Consider the following 19856-nt stretch of genomic DNA (forward strand, 5'->3'; position numbering starts at 1 on the left):
ACCCTGCCGAAAATGTGCTATTAAAACCGATTTAAAAAAAGTTAATCTGAATTGATTGGGATTCCTGCACCAAAAATACGGTATTAAGACCGATTGAAAAATAAGATCCAAACCCAGATAGATTTATTAAAACAGAATACATTAATGTAAACGTAATAAATGTTTAGTTTACAAAAAAAATATTTCTTGAATTCTTTTCGTTAAAAAAGACTAAAAAAAGATTAAATTTGAATTAAATATTTAATTTATGTACAAGATTAAATAACAATACAAATTGTTATTTACATGTAAAAATATAAAATTTTATGTGGAACAGCGTTTCACACACATGCCATGTTTGAAAAGAATGAGAGCGAGTATTCGTCTCGAGATTACAAAAAGCAGCTCCTAAAGGTACCTTTTCATACGACGCTGAAACGCTCGACGCTCGTTTTGTTCGTGTTCACTCTATATAATTTTATCTTATGGTTGACGCTAAAATGTTCGTTTCTAACCAACTTTCCAGCGTCGGCAGTAGTTGACGGGTTATTCATTATTGGAGATCCCTCGATTGATATAAATTCATTTGTGCAATTTTTTAGTTGAAAATTTTTGTTTGCCCTGTAGGCCTATTCTCTAACGGGTGACACTCTTTTGGACACAGCACGATTGGACACCAACCAATCATCTTGACTTATCTAACCAAACCAACGGAAAAACTCTAGGAATCAGCCGCTGTGAGTGGTGGTGTCCAATCGTGCGGTGTCCAATCGTGCGCACCCCTTCTCTAACTCCGTAACGACAATATCACCAGCTAGGGATATCGTTACGTGGACTTATCGACATGGTAACGAAAAATGGTATTCTGTAACTTTTCGTAACGATAAATGTCGATAAAAGTGTCGATACGTATCGAATTTTGTCGTTAAGATATCGAGGGGTATCGGACCCCTCGATAAGCAATAGCGACAACATAACCAGACGTATCGGCCAATAGCGAGTGGTTCTGAGTGGAGTTGCTTATAGTTTTCCAGTAGTGATTGTTAAAAGAAACACGCAAAAAAACAATATTGCAGCAAAATATTGTAAGTAAAACAACGTATTATAAATATATATATAAATAGTCAAATAAATAAGTTTACATTCTTATTTATATGCTTTATATGTAACCTAACCTAATCATAACTTAACCTAAATCATATGTTTTTCATAAAAAATTGTAAAGATGTCTTTATTTTTTTCTTCTTTTTAAGGTAAAATGGCTGAAGGATATTTAGCAATAAATATGCTTTTTCTTCAAGAAAGAGTAAGGAGAATAGAAAGAAAATTAGAGAGGAGAATATTGCGTGATGCTCAAAACCCATTTGAGCTTCCTAACGATGAGTTTATTGCTCAATTTAGAGTAAATAAACAAATGTTTACCTAGAAAATATGATGAGCAATTGCGCACTTTTGCTTTAACTATACATTATTATTTTCCACGTGCATATGAATATGTTCGCACAAAATTTAATTCTTACTTGTCACATGTAAAAACTATTGCTAAATGGTATCATAGCATTGAAGGAAAACCTGGTATTAGTTTGGAAGCATTGAATTGTATTAAGCAACGTGTAAAAAGTACAGATTATCCATTAGTAAGATCCTTAATTTTTGATGAAATGACAATTCGACAGCATGTGGAATATGATGGTTCAAAATTTTGTGGTTACGTTGATATGGGTAATTATATTGCATGTGATAATACTGTTATTGCAACTGAAGCTTTAGTTTTTACTATTGTATGCATTAATTTTGCATGGAAAATCTCTATAGTATATTTTTTTATAAACAAACTAACTGCCGAGCAAAAAACAACCTTACGCTACAATGCATTTCCGCAATCCATAATACTGGCTTGAGAGTGGTGGCTGTTACTTGTGACGGAACAAGTACAAATTTTAGTTTATTTAAGCTTTTTGGGTGTAATTTTGATAATGTTACATCATTACAGACATCATTTCCATATTCTGACACGGGAGAAGAAATTTTCGCATTTCCGGATCCCTGCCATATGTTGAAGTTAGAACGTAATGTTTTTGGAGATGTTAAAAACATTATTGATGGAAATGATCAATCTGTTAATTGGTCAGATATAGTTAAATTGCATGAACTTCAAGAAAATGAAGGTATGCATTTGGGAAATAAATTAAGAAGTGCTCACATTCATTATCACAAGCAGAAAATGAAAGTAAAATTAGCATCACAAAATTTTAGTACATCTGTAGCAAATGCACTTTCTTTTTGTAAAGACAATTTGAAATTAAAAGAGTTTCAATTTTGTCAAGGAACAATTCAATTTTTACGAGTTTTTAATGATTTATTTGATATTTTGAACTCAAAAAGTATGAAGCAAAGAGAATTTAAGCAACCTTTAAACATGCAAAATATAAAATTAATAACAAATAAATTAAGTTATATATTTTATCTTTAAAATTAAATAATGGTCAATTTTTAATTAATTTTCGCAAAAAACAGGTTTTATAGGTTTTTATATTCGTTTATATAAATATTGTGCTTTAATTATACATATTTTATTTTTTCGATAACATATATTGACCTGATCTACCAATTATATACACATATCAGCATAAAGTGTTCACAAGTCATCATGAGGAATTAGTTTGCAGCGATCACGGAGGTCAAGCAACGTTCACCGGAGTCGCGACTTGGATGGGTGACCACACCGGGATGACACTAGGTTCATAAATATGGAAACATCATGGCTGACGATCACATGACCATTGCCACCCGAGTTTGGGGATAAAAGTTGCGCGCGCATGCCGAAATTGAGCGATAGGGGCCGATTAAACAGGAGCAATTTTATGATTATGGGTTGGATGTTGTGTCGAACGTGACTGTCCGTTCCGTTGCAAAAATTTTTATCTTTATATATGTTCTGTGATTTTTACTGATGTAATATAATATTGAAAGTATACTAGGTGGGAGGACACATTCAGAAACCGAGACCGTGCTGCAGACGTTGCTACAGATTCTTATTTATCAGCGAAAAAGAACTACGTGTTTTGTCGAAAATTCTCATCAGCGAAAAAAAAGTAGAATAAACGACGCGAGAGAAAAAACATCAGACATGTAAAGAAAGTGAAGAAAGAGATGCTCCAGACAAAAGCTGAAGAAAATAAACAGACAAAATTCTTACAGAAATATGGGCATAGTTATTTACTATATACTTCAGAAATCTGAAATGTTGTCTGTGTATCTGGAAAGATTAGCCAAGTAACGCATTTTATATATTTTCACTCGTATCTTATTTTTATTTACATTTTACTATGTCTCATTTATAATTTCCAGATTTGCGCACTGTACTAATATAAATTTTTACCAAGATGTAACTTGGGATGATATTCTCATTCACCCAGACGCGAATGACAGCTTTTGTAAAAAGAATAAATACACTAGCATTGTATAAAAATATAGCGTATACTACACCTTTAAGCGGCGAAGGTAGTTCGGCAACTGAAATTGCAAAATTGTAAGTACGAATTTTGTTCAACAATTATGATTAACCTATAAATTATTATATTTTTCTTAGAAAATTTAAAATATTACTAACTTTATTATTATTATTATTATTATTATTACCATTTAATATTCTCAATTATTTTTAAAATTTAAATTATAGATTATTCCATAATTTATTTAATTAATTTTTTATATAAGATAGTAGTATAATATACATTACCTCCTCTTAATAAACATTATTGCTAAATAAATAATTTATTATAAATTCACTTTAATTAAAAAAAAACTGTACATTAAAATGTACTAAAATATTTTCACTAACAAATTATTTATAATATATACAATTATTAGATAGTTGTATCAAATCTTTTTATATTATCCAAATATCGTATATTTTTATATTTATAATTTTAGATCACCAGAGGAGCTTTACGCGGAGTATGATCCTGCGGGTGTAGCATTTAAGCCTGTTATACGTATTCCAAAGATGTTGCTCGTTAAAAAAGTACTATTTAATTATAATTTGAGCGATGAGGGACGATTTACGTGCTGACGATAGGAAGATGGGAACCTTACCGAAGAAAAAAGCAATATGTAAAAGACTGAAGCTGTGATATTAAATTAATGTAAGTTAGTTTAATAATGCTTTTTACTGATTTCTTGGATACTATCGTGAGTAGGAAATTTACAAGAAAAATTTCAAAATTTAACATATTCACTCTTTTTTATACAATTATAAAATGGTTCCTCGAAAGAAACATTCTTGTAAATTTCCCGAATGTGGTAATTTTTACAACGCGAATGTCGATAAAGGCATTAACAAGCATTTTTTTAAATTTCCGAAAAATCACGATCTTTGTGTTAAATGGAAACTGATTTGTGGCATTGACATTAATGTAAACTCTGAGAACATGCGTATTTGTAAAGATCATTTCCGAACAGTAGATTTTGTTAACTTTACAAAGCATTTGTTAAATCCAAACGTGATACCGAAAAGAAGTGAAAAATCAGATAATCTAATTCCTGTTCAAATTTTGCCTCCAACAACTGATGAAAACTTGAATTCATGTCGCCCGTTACGTGATGCTAATGTATCTGCCGTTAATACAAATTCGTTTAACAGCGATGTAAATTCTGATACTGTTTGTGAAGAAACTCCTGTTCATCCATCCTGTTCATATGATACTAATACATTTAATAATGTTGCTCTGTCAGATCTTGTCATTAATAATAGTAAAGATGCTAATTCTATAAAAGATTTAAATGGTGAGGAAGAATGTGAAGAAGAGACAATGTGTATATGTGATCAGGAAAGTTGAAAAAATGGAAATTCATGTTCTGTTAACAAAGAAAATAATTGCCCAGATAACACTTGTCCAAACAATAATGACGAAAATTGTGAACAAAGAAACGAAAATTCACGATTAAAAACAGGAGTTTCTTCAGAAACAGAGTCAGAACGATACAAACGCATGTATGAAATTAAACGCCGTATTTTAGTAAAACTGTCTAAAATGATGAAAAGAATGTCAGATACAAAAAACGCATTAGCAACTTTGAAAAAAAAATACGATAATAATGTTTTCGATTGCATTAATACACAATTAAATAATGTTACCAAAGCATTCATTAATTCACAATTAGTGAATGCTTCACGTAAAAATTCCGGAAAAAGATGGACAGAACAGCTAGGATAAAGCGTTTGTTTTGTCAATGTATAAACGTGGTCCTCGTCTGTACAAGTTTCTACGTGAACATTTTGAGCTGCCATCTCCGCGTAGTCTGCAACGCATTTTATCTCAAATTCCATTTGAAACAGGAATAAACAAAGTCCTTTTGGATCAATTAAAAATTAAAATAGACGAAATGCACGAACGAAATAGATATGCTTCACTAATTTTTGACGAAATGTCTTTGAGCAAAGGTTATCATTATGAAGCTCACAAACAAATCATTAGTGGTTACGAGGATTTAGGTGAATTGGGACGAACTGTGAATGGAGCTAATCATGCACTTGTTTTCATGATTCGTGGTATACGCAAATCATGGAAACAAGTGGTAGCTTATTATTTTACAGCAAATAACATATCCTGCAATAATCTCAAATTTCTAATAAAACATATAATTGAACAGCTACAAGATATTGGCGTTAAAATCAAGGCTACAATTTGTGATCAAAGCTCAACTCAACGAAGAGCCTTGTTAGAATTGAGCCAAGAAAATAACGTTAGACAAATATCATACACGTTCATGGTTCGATCTGAAGAAATTGTAATAATCTTTGATGTTCCCCATTTATTGAAGAACACACGTAATGCCTTACTCCGATCGGATATAAAATTTAATACACATAAAACTGCTAAATTTACATATATTTATAATGCTTTTAAAATTGATCAACAATTTCCATTTAAATTGCTATATAAATTGAAAGAAAGCGACTTTAACTTTAAGGATTCATATTTAAAAATGAAGGTACGAGTAGCTGCACGCCAATTGAGCCGAAGTGTTGCAAATGCAATTAACGTTTGGTCAGTTAGCAACATGAATGATATGTTTCCAGCAGAAGCATTACAAACGGCAGAATTTGTTGAACTCATTGATAATCTTTTCGATTCATTAAATGGGTGGACCACATTACCAAAACACGGGAAAATTTACAACTGCTGTTTGCAAGATGACTCGCCTCATTTAGATTTATGGAATAAAGTTTTATTGCAAATACCAAAATGGGAGTTATTTGATAAAGTTACGGGAAAAAACGTTACAAACACATATCAATTCGTTAAAGGTTGGGAAATAAGCATAAGATCTATTATTACATTATGGAATTCTTTACAAACGGTCGGTTTAAAATATTTAAATTTAAGGAACCTCAACCAAGATTCCATAGAAAATTTATTTTGCCAAATTCGACAGCACGGAATTTCGAATACTGCTCCTACATGCCATCAGTTTATAGCTGCGTTGAAAACTGTAATATTAAATAATCTTTCAGGACCAATTACAAAAATTGTAAAGACGATTACACTGAAAATGTGTGCAGTTTTCGTAATTTTATAAAAAATGTCACAATTAATTCTAAAAAAAATAAAGATGATGAAAATGAAAATTTTGAAAATATAATTGATTGCATTCCCGAATGGACAGAAAAATTTAACACTGATGCTGATCAAGCTCTTAGTTATGTATCCGGTTATATTTAAAAAAAAATTCTTATTCCCGACAATTGTTTGCAATGTCGAGTCGATTTATTCGCTACAGAAAAATTACCACATCATTTGTTCACGACATTCAAAGAATACTCTCCTACTGTCGATGCTCTGACGTATCCAAGCAATAAAGTAATTATACTAGTACAAAATCTCCACGATAAATTATACAAATTTTGTGATATAAACGGTCATAAGAACAAACTGGAATTAATCTTTAAAGATGCATTTTTCAAGAACTATGTGAGTACTTTTTGCTCATTTCACAGATGTGATAAAATAATAGTTGACAAAAGTTTACCATTTTTATTATTTAAATATGTTAAAGATAAACTTAAAAAAAACCACAGCAATTAAGTTCTGGCCATTTTGGTAAAGTTAAACATTTTATGGTAGCATAGTGTTATTTATTTAAATAATTTGCAATACCAAAAAAGTTGCACAAATAGTGATATTATTTAGGCAACTAATAAAAAGTGTTTTTATTTTTATTGGCCTTGTCACATTTATTATTTTCGTTTTGTGACAAGAAACTTTATAATAATTTGGTTTCTTTTACTATACAGGGTGATTCAAAACGACCCATGTGTCCCTGTAAAGACGTGTTCTTGGATAAATTCTGAGACGATTTTTCCTGTACTAAAATTTTGTCCGACGCTTACTTTTTGAATAATAAGAGGATAAAGTTAGCAAATCACGGGCCGTGTACACATGGTAGACAAAGGCGGCGCAACTCACCGTCCGATACGGGTAAGCGCCCGCGTCGGACGGTGAGTTGCGCCGCCTTTGTCTACCATGTGTACACGGCCCGTGATTTGCTAACTTTATCCTCTTATTATTCAAAAAGTAAGCGTCGGACAAAATTTTCGTACAGGAAAAATCGTCTCAGAATTTATCCAAGAACACGTCTTTACAGGGACACATGGGTCGTTCTGAATCACCCTGTATATTATAAGTACAGTTTGCTAATATTATCAATGTTAGTATTCTATGCGTTTAGCAGTTAATATTCTTATGATCTTTTAATAGTAATATTATTGTTAATGTTAGGCAACTAACAAAGACTGTTTTTTTTTATTGTTCTTGTCACATTTGTGATTTTTGTTTTGTGACAAGAAACTTTAGAATAATTTGGTTTCTTTTACTATATATTATAAGTATAGTTTTGGAAGGTGCTAATATTATCAATGTTAGTATTCTATGCGCTTAGCAGTCAATGTTCCTATGATGTTTTTTTAATATTTTTTTTACAAATTTCTAAATAGTGTTTAGAAATAAGTTATATCTGTAAGAATTTTAAGAATTTAATATTGTTACCGTATTTACATGTTAATCGTTACTAAATCGTTATATATACATATAAGGAAAATAAAAGTGCCTTTTATTATTCATTTGTCTTTGTTTTATTGTATTTATTGACCTATTGACTTAAAAACTTTGCAAAAGAATGTTCATACATCCATAATGAGCGAGTTTTTTAATTCATCGGTTGATCAATCACATTAGACGCAAATGCAACATCTATAAAAGCTCTATTTGCGCATAATGCGATTGATCAATCGATGTATTATAAAACTCGTCTAATATCTTTAATAATAAGTACAAGATTACTGATAAGTTACCACATGAGAACAATTCGATGTGTAGTACACGTGCCACCCCACTAGGATCGTGGCAGTCGCCTGTTTCCCTTTCTTTAACACGGAATTGACATTTCTCTTTATATATGTTCTGTGCCTTCCACCATGCTTGGAAACCCTATGTTGCAGTTTTCCGGGCACAAATAAATTAGCGGAAAAAAAAAAAGAGTATAATACTGTTATCAAATACATCAATTGTAATTATCTTTGCGATATTTTTGGAATCATGAATAATTCTACTTTTATTCTTGATAATGGCGCTTACACAGCAAAAGTTGGTTTATCCACTGAGACACCCAAGTATGCTCAAAGCAAATGTTTACATTCAACAATAGAATATTCATATATTAATGGATGGAAATATTTCAGATTAGTTCCGAATTGCATAATGAAAGCGAAGAGTGAACGTCGCAGGCCTTTTGTAGGAAATCAGATTGAAGAGTGCAGGGATGCTTCTGGGCTCTTTTACATTTTACCTTTTCAAAAAGGTTATCTAGTGAATTGGGATATTCAAAAGACTGTATGGGACTATATATTTTCAAAAGAATCTTGTTCAGTTAATTTAAGTCAGATGTCTGTAATAGTGACTGAACCTATATTCAATTTTTCAAGTATTCAAGAGGCTATGACAGAGATTTTCTTCGAGGAATATGAATGTCACAGTCTCCTGAGAATAAATGCTGCGAGTCTTTCATGTTACAAATATAGAGCTGAATATCCTACTACAAAATGTTGTATAGTAGTGGATAGCGGATACAGTTTTACACACATTATCCCTTATATTAATGATACAAAAGTAAAAGAAGGAATACGAAGGATAGATGTGGGTGGTAAACTCTTAACAAATCACCTGAAAGAAATTATATCGTATCGTCAATTGCATGTTATGGATGAAACATATGTAATCAATCAAGTGAAGGAAGATTGTTGTTTTATATCCCAAGATTTCTTTAAGGATATGGAACAGGCCAAACATAAATTGGAGAGCAATACCATTGTTAAAGATTACGTTTTGCCAGATTATACCACATTGCGACGTGGATATCTTAAAGATCCTGAGCCATCTAATGAGCAACAAACTTTACGTTTGACTAATGAGAGATTTGCAATACCTGAGATATTATTTCATCCTTCAGATGTTGGCATTCGACAAATGGGTATTCCAGAAGCTATTATGGATTCTATAAAGACTTGCAGCGAAGAAATGTGGCCTCATTTTCTCTCCAATATTATTCTTGTTGGTGGTAATGCAAAATTTCCAGGATTTAAGGACAGAGTCTACAAAGAAGTTAGAAGTTTAGCTCCAGCTGAATACCCAGTGAATGTCTACTTGCCACAAAAGTATTATACGTTCCACACATTTGCTACTTTTTATTTCATGAAAAGATAAGATTCTTTCAATTTTTAGCCCCATTACTTACTCATGGTATGGTGGGAAGCAACTTTCACAAGACACAATATTTCCTAATCTTATGGTAACGAGAGAAGAGTATGAAGAAGAGGGACCATCTTTATGTTTCGAAAAATTTGACATATAATTCTGTTCTTGTTATACAATATCTATTAATAAAAAATGAATTTGATACAAATGAAATGTTTCCTACAAAAACCTGAGTTGGGTAAGTTAATATGTTTCTTTACCTAATTTAATTAAGGCAAAAGTTTAATAGCTTATAAAATTAGTTATCTAAAAATTACGTGGACAAAAAACTAACTCAAAAGTTATTTTAAGGTTAAGTTAAAGTTAATTTTAAAAAGCATAAATTAAATTAGAAATTTGTAATTTGTTAAAGTTAGATTAGTCAAACCAATTGGCCATAGTACAAGTAGCATCCAACTCAAAATAGTAAAAATTATAATATTCAAATTATTGTAATTGGTGAATAGTCCATATATTAAACAAAAAAGATCTAAGTTTAATAATATGTATCTAAAAATAATAAAAAATAGTTTTTACCCATATTTTTAAATTGCATCAAATATTATTTTTCTCAAAGGTTGAATATTTCTTGCACAACTCGACTAATTATAATATAAATTATCAAACAGACATAGAGAAATTTACAAACTTGAAAATGCTTTACTTGTATGGCAATAAGATCGCAAGTATCGCGGACTAAAGCTCAGGAAATTATAAAATTTCAGATCACTGACGTTACACTGTAATCCGATTGAAGACGTTTCTTACTACAGGGGTTACATCGTACATCTCCTATAGTTACTCGTTTTAAATTTTTCGCCGATGATTGCCGCTGAAAAGAAAAGTGCTACTCGTAAGATTTTTTAAGATGATACAACCTGGGATACGAATATAAAATTTTATTCTTATATCGTTGCATTCTTCTTTTGATATACAATTTTCCTTAAATTTTTATTTCCGCGTACACACACCTTCCTTTTAACATTATACCATATTCCTCGTTACTTGGGGTATGACAGCTTTACAAAATTATAATTGCCTATCAAAATTATATTCTTAGATGTTTAAGAACGACGCACATCTGATTGTTGAAATTTAATCTTATATTAAAATTATTAAATGATATACAATTAAGATAACAAAGAGACTTGTAATTTTTATAAGTAAAATTATAAATACTGTACCGTTATGTACTGCTTAATAAATGCATTATAGACAAACGTATCTTCACTCTAATTAAACATTTTTTTTATAAATCTGTCAGAATTATAAAAGTTTATAATGTTATATATTTAGAATTAGGTATTTTTTGTCCTTTTTCAGATAAATTTCTATGAACTCACATAAAATTGCTTTATATTCGGCTTAATTCGCTATTTTAAAAAATTACAGCATTTGTCTGTCTCATAATTTTTAATATAAAAATTACATCTTTAAATATAATAAATTTGTAAACAATGAAAACGCTACATTGTGAGAATGTAATATTTTGTTATTAGTGGCAACTGTGTAAAATTCATCAAGATAATCTTGAAAACTTGAGTATTAATTTCGAAATAAAGATGAATTGTGTATAAAGTTTCGCTCAGTTTGTTGTATTACAAATTAATTATAATCATTTTATTCATGATATTCTCACAACATAAATATTTTTGGCTAAATACATCAGTATTTAATGTAGCCGTCTACTATGCTTACTATGATGTTTGCCCGATTTCTTCAAATCTTGGTCCCGAGATTGATTTCGTGATCACACTGATCGCTCAATGATTTCTATCATTTTTTACCAGTAGCGTCACATGAACAATAATGTTTCAGCAGGAATCAAACAAAGCAGGAAATATAAATAGGAAATAAATCTAAAATTTTCACAAGTATCCTCAAACAAATCCAAAGATATTCTTTTTATTTTTCTTTTATATCTTCAAAATATTAAAGTCTAAAATTTTACTTTTATGTTTACTTTTATATTTTATTATATATACCCCTAAACTGTATTAACACAATGAATGGTTCGAAAATAAAACGGTTTTATTTCCTGAAAATTTAACTTTTCGTGTTTGATTTTGTATGAAACTCTATATCACTAATCAATATCAGTAAAAGATTTCGAAAAGATAAATTTATTTCTTAATAATATTATTTATTTCTTAATAATATTAACACTGCATAATTTATCTTTTGCTACAGTTATGTAAGTTATTACACTATGTTAAAAAAAATTTCTTTGTAATAAACATTGTAAATATTAAAAGAAGATAATTTTACATGTCTATGACAAAGTAGAATTTATATGTATATGATATTGTGTAAATATAAAAATTAAAAATAATTTTAATATGAAAAATGCAATACTGTTCACATTAAATTATCTTTAAATTGCTTTCATCTCTGCCATTAATTCCTCTAAACTTAATCCTGTAGATTCAGGAACAGTTTGTTCTTCTTCTGAATTGGTTTCACGTGTAAGCGCTGATACAGTATACGCATGTCGTACACCTGGAGTTGATAATGTGCATGTTTTTTTGTCTGAGTAATCACTTTGTTCATCGACCAAAGAAATTCCTATAAAAAAAAACAATAATTTACCAAGAGCATTATGTAAAAATATAGATAAGCTTTTTAAATAGAAATTCAAACTATTATGTTTATACCCAGATAACCAAATGTTAGCACATGATGACCACATTGACATGCTATTACTATGTTTACACGTCATCGTTAATCGAGTTTAGTAACAACCGTTATGAGACCAGCCAATTACAGACTATGTTTACTGCCGTGTTGAACATTCTAAATTTCAAATAAACAGACTGCGATCTACTTGACGCTACAAATGCTTTGAAGCATTTGTTGACTAGTCAGAACAAAGAATTTTACTATAATTTACAAATATAAAAAAATGCTCTGAAGCGTTTGTAGCATCAAAAAGTAAACCGTAATTATAATATCAGTGTATTGCCAATATGATATGCTGACATTTAAAGTTTTGAGCTCACATTGACAGTGCAAACATAATTTGCTCTATCAATACAAGATGACACCGCACAATGATTGCTACATGATACGCTGGGCATAACATGCTAGCACATTTCGTTATCTGGATATGTATGTATATATGTATGTATGTATACCCCATTCATTATCTTCATGTATAGGTTTTTCTTCAGTAATAATAGTTTCTTTCTGTTGAATTTTTGGTATTGCCAAGTATTCTTTTTGCCTTTGCTTACAATGTATGTCATCACAATTTGGATTTGGCCTCAAAGTCATAGTAGGAAAAAAATCTTCCATAGCATTATAACCTAAGTAATGAGATACTGTTCCAAATTTTAATAAGAACTTTAAAGTGTTCTGCACCAAAAAACCTGCTACAATACCCATAGTGGTAGGTAATGACGCAGCACATACCCCTTCACGTTTCAAAGTTTTTTCATCAATGCTAGATGCTACAATCAAAGGTGGAGCACACTGAAAATATACAAACGTAGAAATGAAATAATTACAAAATAATATATAAATAATAAATATATTCTATAATTATAGAATTTATTTAAGATAATAGGATGATTATTTTATAATTCACTTTAATGCACAGATTTTTTACTGAATCAAATATCTTCTGTAAAGTGTTTATTCTCTAGAACATTTATTATAATATTCTTAACCTTAGCTTGCCACACCAGGCTAACATACCCTATGCGATTTTTGCTACAACTTTTTTATAATACAATTTGAAGACTTTGAGATTTAAAAAATTAACTATTCATAGATAAGCTTGCAAAAACACTTTTTGACATTATTCTCAACATGTACAAGTATTCAAAAGAGCTATCTGGTATTCCTGTGTGGCTAATTCGTAAGATTTCAGCATTTAGGATACCTCTTTATTTTTTATTAAATATAAGTTTACTATGTTTCAGATGATATATAACCAAGTACATGAAATTGTAGAATGCAAAAACTACATTATTAAATCTAGTTTTGAATGATACATCAGTTTTTAATTTCATCATAATTTTTATGTCTAAAAAATTCTTAATTATACATTTAAATTCATCTCTCAAGAATAGAAAACCCTTTAATGAACTCTATCGAATTAAATAAATCTTACTGCAAAACAGGCTGTTTCACCAGGTGCAATAAATTGAATGTGACCAGACACTGCATTTTCAGATACGCCGCTTTCAAACCACTTCTGGTTAAGTTCATTACACGCAGTATTAATTGCCATGCGAGCTTCAAAATTATCAACACAACTCAGTACCAAGTCAACTGGACCACTTTTCAAACTGGAGTTGCTGCAAAAATATATAAATTTAAATTAAGTAAAATAGATGTCAATTTTTAAATTTAATATACAAATCTATTAGGTATAAAATAAAAGGCCTATTTTTTAGCTGAATTAGTTGCTCTAGTTCACAGTTTATTTTTTTCCTTCATGTGGGAAGACAAAAAATAAATTGAACTAGTGCAGCTAGTTTATCTAAACAGAACAAATTTAAAGTAATTTATGTTTTCTTAAAATAATTCAGTAAATATTAACACCATATAATTTTTATGAATACCAGTTTGTTAGGCATAGAGTTCTATTGATTATCCTATAGGTAAAATTCAACTGATATATAAAACAAAAATTTTCTCTTTAAAATAATTTCTTTGCTGCTAGTAAGCATTACACAACTTACTGAGTTGTAAGTTATAAAGTCACAAGAGTTTTGAAGCTTGACTAAAGTTAAAAAATGAATATCTAACATACTTTTCAAAATTATGTTTAGAGTATACATCTGTAAAAATTTCTGCTACATGCAAAACTTTTATAAAAATAGAGTAACAATATACTAATGATCAGTAACCATCCTACAATATCTAAATAGACTGTAATGAAGTAATTTTAACAGTTATTCTTAAAATTCAATATAAACTATATTTAATTTGATATCTATGTATCTCACCATTCCACACCTATCTTACAATTTCTTTTTCTCTTTTACAGAATTTTAAAAATCATGCTATATTTATAAATATCTCTATTTTATATCATCAATTAAAAATTAAATTTTTATAAAGTTAAAGAAATAAACGTATCTAAAATATTAAGACCATACTTTAATTTCAGAACAAAAAATGTATAAACTTTTAAAATGGTTCTCCAAATTAGGACAATCCCTTTTAAAAAGAGTTGTACATTTATACCTTATTGTATTCATAAAATCTTGGAAATGATCGACAGTTGTAATGTTATAATTGTATGTTTCAATTTTCACATCAGGATTTATATAGCACAATGTATTTGCTGCTGCCTCTACCTTACTCTGACCTGCTTGATGTGGTTGAAAAAATAATCTATTCATATTTGCAAGTTCTACATTGTCATAATCAAACAGTATTAACTGAAACATATAATAAAACATATTGAACTGCAATTAACATAAAAGCAGTATATAGTATTAAAATACCACTTACCTTTCCAATACCACATCTTGTCAACATTTCTGCTGTTACACTACCAACACCACCAACTCCAACTATAGCTATCGTTAATTCTCGTATTTTCTCATAATTTTCAACAACACCCATACGCTTCAGTGCCATCAATCGGCTAGAGGATATGAGAAAGTAGACAAAATTGCAAATTTACAAGATTTAAAAAATTGGTGTATTTTTCTTTTATATATACTAAAACAAAGCGAGTGATTAAGAACATCAAGAAACATTTTGAAATTTACCTATATGGATTTGAATCCACCACTTCATCAGACATATGTTCAATCCTTCCCCTTACTGTCACATTTCTATTTTTCTTTCCACGCAGCTCGTCTTCAAGCTCTGTAACTCTTTGTCGCAAACTTTCTATTTCGTTCATATTTCAATAAATAAAAAATAATTAAAATTTAACTCTAAAATAATTATCTAAGAATGATCGTTACTAATGACAATCAACCATATGGGTACCATATAAATTACAGAACATAATACTAGGTTATTGGAGCGCGTTCAGAAATATAACAAAGGTATAGTCGTGAGTAGAGTCCTATATAAAGAGAGAAGCGACATTGAACCCCCACCACAACCTTCAGTATCCAATTGAGTCCTCCACCGCCATTTTGGGACCGCTCTAACGTCATCAAACACCATTCGTATCATTCTACAAACAGCTGTGGTCACAATACGGCTGCTCGCTTAGCCAATCAAGTATCAATCAGATTATCAATCAGAGCTTTGGACATCAATGTCGCTTCTCTCTTTATAGGACTCTAGTCGTGAGCATGATGGAAGGATAACATGGTGTGTGCAGTTCGCGCGTGTCTCTCTCTAAAAATTAGCCCTCTTCGTCTATCGGTGGGCTATAGTTAATAAGACAGGCAACTGTGAAAAACAAAATTATTTAGCGTCAGCCTGTTGGTATGCTGAGTCATCTATCCTTGTTTCATGCACTTATTCAAGTATCTGCTTCTCTTTCTATCGGGAACAGTTATGCACGTGAAGTGTTACACTAATTTTTGACCGAAGATTCGGTTCATTCGGTTAGTTTCCTCCATTTCCTTTTCATCGTAAGAACACGTGTGAAAGAAATAGGAAACAGCGTAAGAGTGTGCAAGAAATTGACAAGCTTTTAATATGTTGTAATACAGATAAAAATGTGGGACACGTATTTTTATATGTATAACAACGGGCCCATATGATTGTCAAGAGGATAAAACACACTCTTGAAATAAATTGATTTTTTAATTTCTGAATTAAAAAATCTTAATACTTAAGTAATACCATCGAAATGGTAAAAAATATAAAAAAAAGTTTTAAATAAAAGTTTTATATATTTCTATGTATTTTATAACACTTTGTTTAGATTTTTTTTAATGTTATTTTTCTCGAAATTTTCCTTCTCTTCTAAATTTCTGAAAAATTTAAAATTTACTTTATATCAAAACTTATAGCATATTTAACAACAAATTCAAACATGTATGGTGAAGTTATAGTTCGAAGACACATTTTTCAGAAATAAACTAAAAATATCTATATTGCTATACACGCGCCCCATCCATATCTGCTTTACGGCGTCTATTGTTAATATATATTTATTTTTTTAATAACTACAAAATTTTTCGTATTATTATATTTTTATATGTTTTTTAGGTTTAATTTTATTGTTTTTTATTTTTTATTTATTTATTTATTTACTTATTTAATTTTTACCTATTTACTTTTTATTGCTAAAAATCTATACAATAATGAGGACGCTCAGAATTTAACTGAACAAAAATAACTGTATTTGCTTGTCTTATTATTAAGTTTTTCCAATTTAATATTTAATTTTGATATAACAACAAACTTGTTCAATTGTAAAATATTAAAAAATATCACTTACATGCAAATCACACCTTCCTTCTGACGTATGTAAATCGAGCCATGAAAATATACATACAAGGATAGAAAGAGAAACTAACATGTGTGAAACAAAGAAGGTAGATCCAGCATACCAACAGGCTGACACTAAATAATTTTACTTTTCACAGTTGCCTGTCTTATTAACTATAGCCCTTGCAGAGCAAAAGTGGGCGTGGTTTAGCCGAACTGCACACACCATGCTATCCCTTCCACCATGGTAAAATCTCAAGTCAAGACTTGTCCAAGACGATCTTGTTTAAAGTCACTAGATTTATAAAGTACCGCAATCTTTCCGCCATTTTGGCTCCAACATGCGGTACATTTAAAACGTGCATATGAGTATAAATGTATTTAAATAAGAAAGAAAATCATAAACTATATAAATTAATTTTATTTACAATGGTTCTTATTCACATATGACTTTAATGCAACGCTTTTACTACTATATGTGTTCAATATGCGTTAATATTATATATGCGTATTCTATATGTGTTAATATTAAGGTATCTTTTTTAAGGTAAAATGGATGCGTCCTATAATAAATGTTTTGATAAGTTTAACAACAATATTGTGGCATGATGGCACAAAGTCTGTATAACAATTATTTAAAAACACTTCAATAAAGTCTAAAGGTTTTAATTTATTTAAAATTAGGCATGTTTTTAAACGTTTAATTTCTCAGAGTACAACAATAACACAACAGATCTAACGCATCTCACGGTGAATAATTGCACTTAATGTGTAGATACGTACAGTCGTGTTCATTATAGTTGCGACACTTTTTCTTCGATGGTTTTTGGAATGTTGTTTTGCTCATCGAGCGGTGAACGTAATTGGCTGGATCCACAAGTAAGAACTAATCATGTTCTCAGCTCTTGTTATAGTTGCGCGTTCAGAAACGCATCTAAGAAAAAGTGTCGCAATTATAATGAACACGACTGTACATTATGAAAGTGTGCACTCTTTACACTTTCCGACGCCATTTTGGCTCCAAATCCTTATACATTGAGTCTTATGAATTGCGGTACTTTATTAATCTAGTGACTTTAATCTTGTTTGGAAACATCTTCTTCGGTCTCAACATGATTCATAGACAGAGCTTATTTGAAATAAGAACAGACTTAAGACTATCTTATTAGTCATGAATTCATAGTCGTAATAAGACATCTTGTATGACGTGTGTACACCCAAGGACTTTGATTCTGTCCATGGGGAAATTTTCCAAACTGAGAAGTCACCACTTTCTACATACTCGCAGTTCATGATTAATGAAACGACTAGAGCTTATTGGTCGTTACGTTAATCATGAACTGTAAGTATGTAGAAAGATAGCGACTTTTCAGTTTGAAAAATTTCCCCATGGACAGAATCAAAGTCCTTGGGTTTACACCCAAGGACTTTGATTCTGTCCATGGGGAAATTTTTCAAACTGAGAAGTCACCACTTTCTACATATTTGCAGTTCATGATTAATGAAACAACTAAAGCTTATTGGTCGTTACGTTAATCATAAACTGTAAATATGTAGAAAGATAGCGACTTCTTAGTTTGGAAAATTTCCCCATGGACAGAATCAAAGTCCTTGGGTGTACAGCTAAACAAGACGATCTTCGCCAAGTCGAGGTCGAAGTAGACTTAAGGGCTTCGCACATAAAATGCATAACATAACATAAGCACAACATAAGACCGATGGGCCAATGAGCATTCAGCATAAAGTCGCCATATTGATTTACATAACATTTTCATTGATCCGTCGGTTTTATGTTGTGCTTATGTTATGTTATGCATTTCATGTGCGAGGCCCTTTAAGCAAAGCTGTAGAGTACTATTCTAACCTCAAATTAATGTTTGCCGAAGTTGAAATACTTAAATTTCAAAGAATGACAGCAAAGACGAGACTAGTTACTCGTAAATTTTTAATTCCTTTATTCTTGTAAAAACATGACTGGTATTAGAAAAAAATATAAAAGATATTTTTAGTTTTTTTACACCACTTACATTAATATACTCTTTATGCAGTTCTTCGATCTGTGCAAAAATTGCATAAAATAGGTGTTAAAATTTATAAATTATCTGTAATTTTTACTATGTAAATTTTTACTACTTAAAATATAAGAGTGATTTAATTAAAATAATATAAATGTAATTATATAATCAATAATATTCTTTGATAGGAAGAAATATATTAAAAATTACCGCGGACACGCAATTTCGGCAGCGGACAATAACATTTTATTGATTTATCGAGACGATAAATATCTATCAGTATTAAGTAATATTTGAATTAAACATTAATGGATATTAAGTAAATATTAAATAAATGTAAAATAAATATGCAATTAATGTTAAATTAATGTTTTTAAAATTGTTTCAAATAAAAAATTAATGCAAAATAAATATTAAATTAATTAAAAAAAAATGTTAAATATATATTTCTAATTATTCTTAATTAAATATTATTATTGCAATTAAATTATTAATGTAATATAAATATTAAATAAATGTTAAATAAACGTTAAATAAACATTTTCCCAAATCATTATTTTAAATAAGTAATTAATGAAATATAAATGTTAAATAAATATTTAATAAATTTTTAATAAATATTATTGTTATAATGAATTGTACAATGAATAATTAATAAATATTAAAAAAAGCATTTAAAAATTATTGTGTGCTGATTAAGATATACTTT

The 19856-nt window shown here is 29.8% G+C and overlaps 3 protein-coding genes across 7 annotated transcripts; 2 read left to right on the forward strand and 1 right to left on the reverse strand.

Annotated features, from left to right (window-relative positions):
- Window positions 1-851: 851 nt before the first annotated feature.
- On the forward strand, window positions 852-7033 carry LOC105202523 (transposable element P transposase). Of its 4 annotated transcripts, none has more exons than XM_039452576.1 (6): window positions 852-1064; window positions 1233-1701; window positions 1973-2147; window positions 2642-3255; window positions 3331-3511; window positions 3916-7033. In XM_039452576.1, the coding sequence occupies exon 6, from the start codon at window positions 5215-5217 to the stop codon at window positions 6562-6564; it is 1350 nt and encodes a 449-aa protein (XP_039308510.1). In that variant the 5' UTR covers window positions 852-1064; window positions 1233-1701; window positions 1973-2147; window positions 2642-3255; window positions 3331-3511; window positions 3916-5214; the 3' UTR covers window positions 6565-7033. The 4 variants fall into 4 exon arrangements, with proteins under 4 accessions (XP_039308510.1, XP_039308511.1, XP_039308512.1 ...); XM_039452577.1 differs by having other exon boundaries at window positions 2649-3255; XM_039452578.1 differs by having other exon boundaries at window positions 1233-1381.
- Window positions 7034-8426: 1393 nt separating this feature from the next.
- On the forward strand, window positions 8427-10997 carry LOC105202524 (actin-related protein 6). Its single transcript, XM_011171093.3, has 4 exons — window positions 8427-8653; window positions 8723-9694; window positions 9762-9972; window positions 10499-10997. The coding sequence occupies exons 1-3, from the start codon at window positions 8580-8582 to the stop codon at window positions 9889-9891; spliced, it is 1176 nt and encodes a 391-aa protein (XP_011169395.1). The 5' UTR covers window positions 8427-8579; the 3' UTR covers window positions 9892-9972; window positions 10499-10997.
- A 381-nt stretch (window positions 10998-11378) lies between these two features.
- LOC105202525 (ubiquitin-like modifier-activating enzyme 5) lies at window positions 11379-15888 on the reverse strand. 2 transcript variants are annotated; one of them, XM_011171095.3, is made up of 7 exons: window positions 15503-15888; window positions 15240-15375; window positions 14970-15166; window positions 13888-14074; window positions 13154-13244; window positions 12908-13078; window positions 12106-12338 (listed from the first exon to the last, which is right to left on the reverse strand). In XM_011171095.3, the coding sequence occupies exons 1-7, from the start codon at window positions 15637-15639 to the stop codon at window positions 12148-12150; spliced, it is 1110 nt and encodes a 369-aa protein (XP_011169397.1). In that variant the 5' UTR covers window positions 15640-15888; the 3' UTR covers window positions 12106-12147. The 2 variants fall into 2 exon arrangements, with proteins under 2 accessions (XP_011169396.1, XP_011169397.1); XM_011171094.3 differs by having other exon boundaries at window positions 11379-12338; window positions 12908-13244; window positions 15503-15887.
- Between the last annotated feature and the right edge of the window lie 3968 nt (window positions 15889-19856).

The sequence above is a fragment of the Solenopsis invicta genome, chromosome 8 (assembly GCF_016802725.1).
Source record: "Solenopsis invicta isolate M01_SB chromosome 8, UNIL_Sinv_3.0, whole genome shotgun sequence".
NCBI lineage: Eukaryota > Metazoa > Arthropoda > Insecta > Hymenoptera > Formicidae > Solenopsis > Solenopsis invicta.